The 12,500-nt window shown below is 43.9% G+C and overlaps 2 protein-coding genes across 2 annotated transcripts in view; one reads left to right on the top strand and one right to left on the bottom strand.

Moving 5' to 3' along the window:
* sra1 (steroid receptor RNA activator 1) overlaps positions 1-2,424 on the bottom strand; it is a 3,207-nt gene extending 783 nt beyond the window's left edge. Inside the window, exons 1-4 of the mRNA XM_079355719.1 lie at positions 2,120-2,424; positions 713-826; positions 432-518; positions 198-358 (exon numbers count right to left, since the gene is read on the bottom strand). Coding sequence (XP_079211845.1) covers positions 198-358; positions 432-518; positions 713-826; positions 2,120-2,144 — 387 coding nt within the window. The 5' untranslated portion in view covers positions 2,145-2,424. The remainder of the gene's footprint in view (positions 1-197; positions 359-431; positions 519-712; positions 827-2,119) is intronic.
* Positions 2,425-4,338: 1,914 nt separating this feature from the next.
* The window catches only part of apbb3 (amyloid beta (A4) precursor protein-binding, family B, member 3), a 13,419-nt gene continuing 5,257 nt past the window's right edge, over positions 4,339-12,500 (top strand). Inside the window, exons 1-4 of the mRNA XM_079355302.1 lie at positions 4,339-4,740; positions 10,676-10,839; positions 11,689-11,747; positions 11,900-11,948. Of these exons, the coding sequence (XP_079211428.1) occupies positions 4,692-4,740; positions 10,676-10,839; positions 11,689-11,747; positions 11,900-11,948 (321 nt within the window). The 5' untranslated portion in view covers positions 4,339-4,691. The remainder of the gene's footprint in view (positions 4,741-10,675; positions 10,840-11,688; positions 11,748-11,899; positions 11,949-12,500) is intronic.

Here is a 12,500-nt window from a genome sequence, read left to right as displayed (position 1 = left end):
CACAACAGCGGCCCTCCTAGTGGTCCTCTGAGGTACTACACTGACGGCTACAGTCCCTCTATCCCTAAAAGTCCGTACAAAGTTGGGCGCTTCTTTTCCACATCGCTACATTATCTCATCTTGGTAACCATGGCGATGTGGGTGTGGTGTCAGTAAATTGTGTGTGGCGCCCCCGGGAGGTCTGTCTGAAAACTCACTTTAACAGTCTCTCTGCAGGCAGCCAGCGCTCCATTCAGCACCGACATCACAGCCTCCACATCAGGCTCACTCTCTGATTGGCTGCCACCAGTCTCTTTCTGACCTCTTATTGGTCCCGTTGGAGGAGGGGGCGTGGCCACACAGGTAGGAGGTGGCCCAGCTGCAGAGGAAACACGATGACGTAACAAACATAAAAAGAGGGGTAACAACCTTGTTCTTCTTCTGTTGCTTACCTGGACTGAAAGGAGGCGGGGCTGAACCTACTGGGGGTGTGGCCCGAGGACTGGAGGAGGGAGGGGTCATTGGTGGGGCTCCAGAACCTGATGACCAACCAGAGACCAGATATTTGAAAAAAATGAGAGCTGAAGAGAGATTAAATACTGGAGCTCTGAACACTGAGGGACCACAGAAGTGGGATAAAACCATCAAAAGCAACCCCGCTCTGTGATTGGTCAGCTGTGTGACAGGAGGCGGAGTCTTTGTACAAGACAAGCTGGTTCTGGACCACACTGACCTGCAGCTGTAGGCGGAGCCGCTCGTTTGTTCAGGAGGTTCTTTTGAGGTCCACGGGTCTTCTGAAGGTCGTATGAGAACTGAGGGGGGTCGTTCCATCCGCGCTCCTGGTTACCTAGGCAACACAGAGACCGGACATTTTTTTTTTACCGCCAGCTTAAAACAAGAAAAGATAAATCTGCTTCAGCTCTAAAGGAATCATAAACATTGAAAACATTCTCTCGTCAACGTTCATTTCTACCCGAACAGTTCCTGTTTTGATGCTGAATAATTAATCATATCCAGTTTATTAAATCGTGTTTATCTGTCGTCATGACGGATTCATAGAAAGCGAAATAGTCTGATGTTTGAATATGTTTTAACGAAACATTCCTCTCAGGTTCGGGATCAAACCAGTCCAGATCTTTTGTTTGATTTAAGCCTCACATGGATTTTGACATAATGTGAAAAATCCACTTTTACAGTGTTTTTAAACATTCATTTGGGTAACCCGAGTGTCTATTAGACCCACACATTTTAAATCTATCCAGTCCTTTGTTTGTGGTCTGCTTCAGTCTGACCAAACAGAGATAAATGCTCTGTTTCAAATGTTCTGAGTTTGTTACATCACAAGGTGGATTCTGTTAAATAAGCCCCTCCCCTCTCCTGGTATCTCCTCCCATGGACTCCACCTCCTGACTAGAGCTAAACTGCACAGGTCCGCCATTTTTATTCTCTTTACAGAGGAGTGATGTCTACTGGGAAAACTCAGGGGGCGGGGCTTATTGCATTTAAAGAGACACACACACCAAAACAGAGCATTCTGAGAGAGCTGGTTTCTACAGGGTCACAAAACCTCCTCTGCTGCTTGATTCATGTTATATTTGGACCAAAGCTCAGAAACACAGATGTTTTATTTAGAGCACAGACTGATTGAAAAGGTGAAAAAGGAGGATAATATGTCCCCTTTAAAAACAGTAAATAAAGATCTGCTTCACAGGAGAGGGTGTAACATCAAGTCAGATCTAACCCTGTTTTCAAAGCAGACACTCTTTAGACTAATTGCTGCATTTTAAAATGTCAGACATAAAAATCAAACTAAATGTACGGAAACATGAAACGTCAAAGTGTCGATTATTTACCCTCGATTGGGACAACATAACCTCTTAAAAACAGACCTGTCTGCACCTGTATGCTGAATATTTATGAGCCGAACAACATTTTTTAAAGTTGTTGATGATTTGCACAAAGTGAGAGGTTGTTTCCTTGAGGCTAAACCTCAGAGGGAATAAAATCAACAGATTTCTGAACAAGGTTCGGCGACAGAAACACTACAGCTACAGCTAGCCGTTAGCCTAACAGAACCTAGCCGAACAGAACTACAGAGAACTGTCAGTAAAGTTCTCTTTGTGTGTCAGTCCTGGTTTACCTGGTTTGATGAACATGTCCTCCATGTTGGGCTTCTATAGTTGCTGCTTATTCTCTCGGTGTAGCTAAGCTAAAGGCTAGCAGATTATTTACGGCTAACAAGGCCGAAGAGTTAAGACACTAAAATCCTTCTCTAGCCGTGAATATGAACTGATATTTATTTATTTACGCGGAGATTAAAACTGAACTGTAAACTGTTCAGTGAGACGTTCAGTTTAACAACAAGCTGATTCTGTGTTAAGTGTACGGCACTAAAATAACCACTTCCGCTCTAATTTCAAAATAAAACGCTGAATAGACTGGTCTAGAAATATCAGTATAAATGAGCTCTGTGTCAAACACACGTTTCTGATGTGTAGCTGTTTTGTTCAACGGGATAATCTTTACAGATGAACATCATTTATATGAAGTCTGACGAGTTAATGCAGCCGAGAAAAGTAAAAAGCTAACGTTATGCGCTAGCGAAGTACACCAGGGTTGGTTTAGTATGACGTCACAACCGTTATGCTTCATCGATCTAATCAGCGGATTTGACAAGCTAGCTAAACGTTAGCTTAATAAGTTGTTTATTCACCTAATATTTGCAAGAACACTGAAAAACATGACTAGAGGCTGTAAGGAGGATTAGGGAGAGAGTTCCCGGCGTGATGACGTTTAATGTCTCCATGACAACCACTGTAGTTTCAGTTAGCTACTCGTTAGCAACCGCCGTTTAAAGATCATGTAAAAACTTTAAAATTCACAAGTGGGGTCTTAGCTAACGTAGTTTATCTCGTCTAACAAAACATCAACGTCTCTTCAGCTTGTGTTAACCACAGACCTTATTTCAGTCTAAACAAACACATTCAAAATACACTTTGACTTTTAGAGTTAGGAACCCATGGCGCTAAAATGCTAACTCACTTCCTGGTTTTAGGACTCAAAACTGTACCAGTCTATTGCCGCTGCGTCATCTGCAGCCTGAGTGACATCACCCGTGTGTCCCTGCAGGGGGCACTGGAGTCCCATGGATGGCGGTCTCCATGCTGGAAATGCTGTCTCAGTCTAACTTTGAGTCAAGCTAACGACAGGCTGAGAGCTGGAGCTGAGGCGTGTTTTAAGCGTCCTGACGAACTATTACACGGCGCCCACCTGTCAATCAGGTCAGCTACACGCCTCGCTGACCGGTGGTTGCCGCATTGTCATTCCCAACTCTTCCCCTCTCTCTCATCCTTTGCTAACAGGTATAAGCTATTAAAGGAAATTCTCAAAAAATATTTAAAAAAATACATCATTCTTTGGAAAAACCTGACAACCCTATTCCAAAACTCCACACACAGTGTTTCATCATATTTACAGTTTAATGTCTGACAAATTGACATAACACCAATAACAGAGTGTTTACTCTGTGCAGTGTTATGCTCCTCAGTCACATAGGAAATTGGGCTTTTACTTTGCAGGATACCGAGTCTGACTTCCTGTGATGTTAATGAGCTTCACGCTCCCTGACATCAACACTGTTTCCGGGACACGTGGCATGTGTGTCATACCTGCGATGACGTAGTGTGACCTCTGGGGAGCGTCAGGTGGAACATGGTGGGCTGATGAAATCCTTTGTTTGTTATAAGAACATTTAAAATGAGTGTTTGAGATGGCCTCACTGTCCCTCTGAAAACCAATGTAAACAGCCATGTTAAAGGAAAATAGATAAAAATTAAAGGAGATTAATTTGACTGCTTTTAACAGCGTAATTCTTCTGTATTTACACAAGATTCATAACATTTGAGGGGTTCTGTTTGAATGTTTTTGATAAAATACTCAGGAGGCAGTCGTGGATGGATGTTAAGGTTGTCACAACTTTCAATACTTTCCAAATGTACTCAAACAATGACACATTCAAATGTTGTTTTGATCAGTTCAGACAGCTGTTTTGCATTTTTGATAACTAAAAACAATCATTTAGGCAATGTGGGGTGTCTATAAATTCTGCTTTTGTTGCTGGGGTGTCAATATCAGTTGATTTTTACTTTGAGAGAACAGACCAGTTTATAAGTATTTGTGTTTTTGTTGTATTGTCTAAAGACACTGATGATTGTGTCAAAGTTTAGATTTCTGGTATCATGACAGGCCCAATAATTTTTATCAAAATGAACGTTAATGAAGTAGTTTCAACAGTGAAGGTCGAGTGAGGCAGAGAGGGAGAGAGGGAGGGGAGTGATGACATCATCAGGGGGAGGAGAAAGAGGCAGGGTGAGGAGGAGGAAAACAGCATCCTTCATCCCACAGAGAGGAGAGAGAGAGGACAAGCGAGAGAAAGGAGGGACGGATGAGATCAGAGAGGGAGAGAGAAACGCCGGGACAGGAAATATAAATAACAGCGTAGAGGAAGACGAAGAAGGAAAAGAAGGAGGAAACTGATGGTGTTGTCTGAGAGAGAGAGACGGACGGAGGGACGAGAGACACAGAGACAGACAGAGAGACAGACAGACAGAGAGAGGCGGCAGGAGGAGGATATAGCATCTGTCATTTTGGCCTGTGTGTGTGTGTTGGAAGGCGATCAGCTGATTGGACCCCACACGTAGGAGGGTGGAGCCATGATGGGCAAGGATTACATGTTGGCCATCATCATAGTTAACTATGACGGTGAGACACACACACACACACACACACACACACACACACACACACACACACACACACACAGGGGACCCTGGTGTAATCCCGCAGGCTTACGGGGACTGTCCTGTGTGTTTGTTGTTTACATGTGTGCTTCATTGAACATCTGCAGACTTGGACGTTGAAATGGGTCACTGTGGTTGTGATTTACTCACTGTCACCCTCACCTGTCTCCTCACACCTGTCTGAAGTGATCTTTGATTGAGCCCCTCCCCTAAAGTGTTCAGGCAGTCAGTGATTTTTCCTCTGCATGTTAAAGCTGTACATTAAGTCAAAACTTTCAAGAATGTTTTTCTGCTTTGACTTGGCTAACGCTAGCATGCCTGGCTAACTAGCTTAGTTCATAGTCGTATAATGTCTGCAGCAGGTAAACAGGCTGTAACGTCTGCAGCAGGTAAACAGGCTGTAACGTCTGCAGCAGGTAAACAGGCTGTAACGTCTGCAGCAGGTAAACAGACTGTAACGTCTGCAGCAGGTAAACAGGCTGTAACGTCTGCAGCAGGTAAAGAGGCTGTAACGTCTGCAGCAGGTAAACAGGCTGTAACGTCTGCAGCAGGTAAACAGCCTGTAACGTCTGCAGCAGGTAAACAGGCTGTAACGTCTGCAGCAGGTAAACAGGCTGTAACGTCTGCAGCAGGTAAACAGGCTGTAACATCCTGCAGCAGGTAAACAGGCTGTAACGTCTGCAGCAGGTAAACAGGCTGTAACGTCTGCAGCAGGTAAAGAGGCTGTAACGTCTGCAGCAGGTAAACAGGCTGTAACGTCTGCAGCAGGTAAACAGACTGTAACGTCTGCAGCAGGTAAACAGGCTGTAACGTCTGCAGCAGGTAAACAGACTGTAACGTCTGCAGCAGGTAAAGAGGCTGTAACGTCTGCAGCAGGTAAACAGGCTGTAACGTCTGCAGCAGGTAAACAGCCTGTAACGTCTGCAGCAGGTAAACAGGCTGTAACGTCTGCAGCAGGTAAACAGGCTGTAACGTCTGCAGCAGGTAAACAGGCTGTAACATCCTGCAGCAGGTAAACAGGCTGTAACGTCTGCAGCAGGTAAACAGGCTGTAACGTCTGCAGCAGGTAAACAGGCTGTAACATCCTGCAGCAGGTAAACAGACTGTAACGTCTGCAGCAGGTAAACAGACTGTAACGTCTGCAGCAGGTAAACAGGCTGTAACGTCTGCAGCAGGTAAACAGACTGTAACATCCTGCAGCAGGTAAACAGACTGTAACGTCTGCAGCAGGTAAACAGACTGTAACATCCTGCAGCAGGTAAACAGGCTGTAACGTCTGCAGCAGGTAAACAGGCTGTAACGTCTGCAGCAGGTAAACAGGCTGTAACGTCTGCAGCAGGTAAACAGACTGTAACGTCTGCAGCAGGTAAACAGACTGTAACGTCTGCAGCAGGTAAACAGACTGTAACGTCTGCAGCAGGTAAACAGGCTGTAACGTCTGCAGCAGGTAAACAGACTGTAACGTCTGCAGCAGGTAAACAGACTGTAACGTCTGCAGCAGGTAAACAGGCTGTAACATCCTGCAGCAGGTAAACAGGCTGTAACGTCTGCAGCAGGTAAACAGGCTGTAACGTCTGCAGCAGGTAAACAGACTGTAACGTCTGCAGCAGGTAAACAGACTGTAACGTCTGCAGCAGGTAAACAGACTGTAACGTCTGCAGCAGGTAAACAGACTGTAACGCCTGCAGCAGGTAAACAGACTGTAACGTCTGCAGCAGGTAAACAGGCTGTAACGTCTGCAGCAGGTCTTTATTCTCAGTGTGACAACATTACAGAATTTTTAGATTTGAACCAAAACAGGTTTTTGGTCACTCTCTACAAACACAGCCGACTGTACTTTAACTTTAATTTGTTCTTGTAAACTGGGACACAGACAGTCGAATAGATCTGAATGGATCTGAACTAACTACATAAAACACCAGTGTCATGAAATCCATCAGTTTTAATCTCATCACATTGCTAAGCTCAGCAATCAACACTTTGAATATGGTCAGTGGAAATAACTGTCAGACCGTGAAGCGGATGTTTGTTTTTATTTATGTGTGATGGCAGAACAACGACAGGTTGGCAGCATTAACGAAGAGGGGCGGGGCTTAATGGACCCAAGGATCAGCTTTCTGACTTTCTGATAGGTTCCTGGATATCCTCCATCAGTCATATGACCTTATTCTGAAACAAGGTCAGACCGGACCTCACTTAGATAGAAGCACAGGAACACACACACACACACACACCCAGGTCTGAGGACAGTGTGTGTGTGTGTGTGAGGTCATAATGACAGAACAGACACGCTGTGTTCATACAGAGTTTATATAGAGATGAGTCAGCAGCCGCTGTGTGTTGGAGGATGTTACAGTGAGTGACCTCAGACTGTTTCACCGTGTGCTGAACTATAGTTCTGATGTGAGTTGTAGTATAACACACACTCACACTCGCCCCCTTTGTAAACTTGTTGTTTGTAAGTTTAGTGGATGTGTGAGAGAGCTGAATGAGTTTGAACTGTGGATTATTGCTGATGTCGGCTGTATCGATCACTGCTCCCCTCCCCCGACATATTCCAGTCATATCGTCTCTCGATCAGCTGATTCAGCGATTTGTGTCTCTGACGGTTTATTAATTATTCAGACCCTCTTCAGTTTCTTCTCCTCTTTCATCTCTTCCTGTACCCCAGTTTGACCTCTGGTTACTCAAACAGCTTTTACATTCTGTGCTGCGGGGAGGTAGATATCACAAACCACGAACATTATGATGTTAAACACGGAAAAACAAGCGATCACAGCGTTGATCAGTTCTCTAAAACTTCTGTTCTCTGAGTCGTTACTTCAGTTTGAAAGGAAAAATGTATTTTGTTTTTTCATCGTTTTGTTGTCTCTGTTTTTTGTCTTGATCTCTTTTATAACAATTACAAACTGCACGATGTCGAGCCGTCCAGACAAATGCTGACCCGACTCACAGCCTCGATCATTCGAGACCTCATCTCACACGGGTCATGTTTGTAGGATCGCTAATAAATCTGTACCGACTGCAGAAGGATTAAGACCAACACACCCTCAGCAGATGACTGTTCCACATGAGTCTGGTTCTGTCCAGGTTTTCTATCTGTTCTACATGAGTCTGGTTCTGTTCAGGTTTTCTGTCTGTTCTACATGAGTCTGGTTCTGTTCAGGTTTTCTGTCTGTTCTACATGAGTCTGGTTCTGTTCAGGTTTTCTATCTGTTCTATATTAGTCTGGTTCTGTCCAGGTTTTCTGTCTGTTCTACATGAGTCTGGTTCTGTTCAGGTTTTCTATCTGTTCTACGTGAGTCTGGTTCTGTTCAGGTTTTCTGTCTCTTAGAGTCAGATGTTTGTCTCCACTGTTACTCAGTGGTTCTGGTGGATTAACGTCTTGTCTCAGTAAATAATATAACAAAGAGTCCGATAATGGACCGGCTCCAGATTGATTGACTGTTAATGGATAAAGTGTAAATAAAGGTTATAGAATGAGTGTGCGGGCAGAGGTTGAATTTCATGTATTGATTTTCTGACAGTGTGTAACATCTCAGTATCATCTGAGCTCAGTCTCACTCTTACTAAATGACTGACATCTCCAGCCAATCGGGTCGTCTCTGTGCTTCATGCTGTCACCTGATTGGACAGAAGCTCCTTACAAGCTTTAACTTCCTGTCAATAACACCTCTCTGAGTGTCACGCTGATGTTTGATGAAGCTGCTTGGAAGTTTTGAACGTGTGTAAATATCAAACTTACTTTTGAGCACGTGTTCGTCTTCTTCCTCAGTCTGCTGATTTTGCATCGCCCGGCGTGATGGGAGTTTAACTACCACCTTTTTCTAAATCACACATCACATCTGTTAACATTACAAAGTGTAAGTTTACTGCTCATACTCAAGTCAGGGTTACTCTAAACTCAGGTTGTGAAAATGTTCAAAAACCTGAACAGAACCAGGCTCACGTAGAACAGACAAAAACCTGAACAGAACCAGACTCATGTAGAACAGACAGAAAACCTGAACAGAACCAGACTCATGTAGAACAGACAGAAAACCTGAACAGAACCAGACTCATGTAGAACAGACAAAAACCTGAACAGAACCAGACTCATGTAGAACAGACAGAAAACCTGGACAGAACCAGACTCATGTAGAACAGACAGAAAACCTGAACAGAACCAGACTCATGTAGAACAGACAGAAAACCTGAACAGAACCAGACTCATGTAGAACAGACAGAAAACCTGAACAGAACCAGACTCATGTAGAACAGACAGAAAACCTGAACAGAACCAGACTCATGTAGAACAGACAAAAACCTGAACAGAACCAGACTCATGTAGAACAGACAGAAAACCTGGACAGAACCAGACTCATGTAGAACAGACAGAAAACCTGAACAGAACCAGACTCATGTAGAACAGACAGAAAACCTGAACAGAACCAGACTCATGTAGAACAGACAGAAAACCTGAACAGAACCAGACTCATGTAGAACAGACAGAAAACCTGAACAGAACCAGACTCATGTAGAACAGACAGAAAACCTGGATCAGAACCAGACTCATGTAGAACAGACAGAAAACCTGGATCAGAACCAGACTCATGTAGAACAGGCAGAAAACCTGGATCAGAACCAGACTCATGTAGAACAGGCAGAAAACCTGAACAGAACCAGACTCATGTAGAACAGACAGAAAACCTGAACAGAACCAGACTAATGTAGAACAGACAGAAAACCTGAACAGAACCAGACTCATGTAGAACAGACAGAAAACCTGAACAGAACCAGACTCATGTAGAACAGACAGAAAACCTGAACAGAACCAGACTCATGTAGAACAACTTCTTGCAGTATCTCGGTCCATAACTTGGGTTGGGAACTGGAGGGTTGCTTTGGTCCTGATGTGGACCGAAATACGGAAGTTGGTCTGGTAGCTGGAGAGTTGCCAGTACTGAGTACTGCAGAGGTACCCTTGAGCAAGGCACTGAAGGCCAGACTGCTGTGGTGTGCTCCCTGCATGGGAGTGTTTAGCAATCTGACATCTCTCCACTAATGCAGGTCTACAGGTGGTGCATGTCCATAACTCACAGAGCGTATATATCAAACATCATGTGGTTTAAACATTCTGGTATCATGACACTCCTGTACTGTAATTACATCAGCAGCAGGACCGTCAACTGAAGCAGAAGTGAGAGCAGCTGAAAAACTCTGGATGATGAAAGCAGGTGGAAGTCGAGGCTCCAGAAATAGCTGACGTGTGAAGTGTGGATGTCTGGAGGGTCAGCCGTGAGTGTTTGAGCTTCTGTCGAGGCAGACAGATTATGTCGGTAAACGATGGTCCCGTTTAGAGTCTCACACACCGGAGAGCAGGGGGAGGAGTTAGGGGGCGGGACTCACTCTGACTGACGGGGCGTAACCATGGAAACTATAAACGCTTTAACTGTTCAGTTTTACTAAATGAAGCACTGAGGAAATTGCTGTACATGCTTTCAGTGACAGATGTAATCATTCTTCTCCAGCCCCGCCCCTTTATCCATATATGGTCAATTAAAAAATAACATCTATCCGATGTCCTCTCGTCTATATATGTGTAGTTTAGCCTCTTAAATCCTTTGAATACAAACCTGAGTGCAGATTGGTATCTGTGTCTGATTCAACAGGTAATGTCCTCTGCATCCTGTAGGGGGCGTTACAGGTTCGGTTGACACAGCTGATCTGATTCATACATATATTACAGCTGTTTGATACCATGCCAACAGAATCAGCAGTCCAAGACCACCGACGTGAACTCATTTATTGTTCTGAATCCAAAACCAACATTGAAGGCGAATCCTGCAAACTGACCAAAAGAACATCAACAACTTTATGTGACAGGACGTCTTGTTTCTTTCTCTGCATGTTTACAGACAACATCTGGACTGATCAGAACCTGCTGCTGGACCCGGACCTCCCATCCGGCTGGAGAACCATCAAAGACTCAACAGGAACATACTACTGGCACGTTCCCACGGGCGCCACCCAGTGGGAACACCCACGCCTCAACACAACGCCACAGCTCCTCCACACACAGGTTAGTCTGGATTAAACCAGTTAGTCCAGATTAAAACGATTTAGTGCAGATTAAACCAGTTAGTCCAGATTAAACCAGTTAGTCTAGATTAAACCAGTTAGTCCAGATTAAACCAGTTAGTCTAGATTAAACCAGTTAGTCTAGATTAAACCACTTAGTCTAGATTAAACCACTTAGTCCAGATTAAACCACTTAGTCCAGATTAAACCACTTAGTCTAGATTAAACCACTACTTTCATATTAAACCACTTAGTCCAGATTAAACCACTTAGTCCAGATTAAACCACTTAGTCCAGATTAAACCACTTAGTCCAGATTAAACCAGTTAGTCCAGATTAAACCAGTTAGTCTATATTAAACCATTTAGTGCAGATTAAACCAGTTAGTCCAGATTAAACCAGTTAGTCTAGATTAAACCACTTAGTCCAGATTAAACCACTTAGTCCAGATTAAACCACTTAGTCCAGATTAAACCACTTAGTCTAGATTAAACCACTACTTTCAGATTAAGCCAGTTAGTCTAGATTAAACCAGTTAGTCCAGATTAAACCAGTTAGTCCAGATTAAACCACTTAGTCCAGATTAAACCACTTAGTCCAGATTAAACCACTTAGTCCAGATTAAACCAGTTAGTCCAGATTAAACCACTTAGTCCAGATTAAACCACTTAGTCCAGATTAAACCACTTAGTCTAGATTAAACCACTTAGTCCAGATTAAACCACTTAGTCCAGATTAAACCAGTTAGTCCAGATTAAACCAGTTAGTCCAGATTAAACCAGTAATCACAGACTGGAGCTGATGCAGCGCTGCCTTGTTTTTTTCTTCTTTGTTTTTTTTCTTTTTCTAGCAGGAAGAGGCCGGACCGCAAAGCTCCAACACAGAGACAGATGGACCACCTGAGGCCAGGTACACACACACACATGCACACACACCCACACACACAGACACACACACAGACACACACACATGCACACACACACACACACACACACACACACACACACACACACACACACACACACACACACACAGTTTATATTTTTCTGTTTTCCCATCAGGTGTTCTTGGCATGAAGATTATATTACCAACCACGATCCAGACGCCAAGGTAACACAACAACAACAACAACAACAACAACAACATCAACAACAACAACAACAACAACAACAACAACAACAACATCAACAACAACAACATCAACAACAACAGAACCAAACTCCCCACAAGAACAATAGAACATAACAACAGCACTGTATCAGAAACACCAGCAGAACCCACAGTCACATTTGAACCACAGAACACGACCTCATGGACGCCACACATGAAGGACGCCTGCGTGTTAACTGTGTGACGTCAGACGGCGTTCACTTCCTGCCGCAGTGTGAATGTGCAGGAAGCTGTTTGAGAAAGGTCTGTATGCAGGCAGACGCGTGATGATGACATCATAAGAAAGAGACCGTCTGTAGTCCACATTTTTCACTTTAATAATAACAGCTGTAATCAGATTTAATCTGTCGGTCCTCCATTTATATCTACAACTCCCTGACCCATCATCCCTGTCTCTACACCTGTCTGTCTCTACACCTGTCTGTCTGTCTCTACACCTGTCTGTCTCTATACCTGTCTGTCTGTCTCTACACCTGTCTGTCTGTCTCTACA

This window comes from Symphodus melops (assembly GCF_947650265.1).
Source record: "Symphodus melops genome assembly, chromosome: 11".
In the NCBI taxonomy this organism is placed as follows: Eukaryota; Metazoa; Chordata; class Actinopteri; order Labriformes; family Labridae; genus Symphodus; species Symphodus melops.
This window is presented reverse-complemented; position numbering and strand designations above follow the sequence as displayed.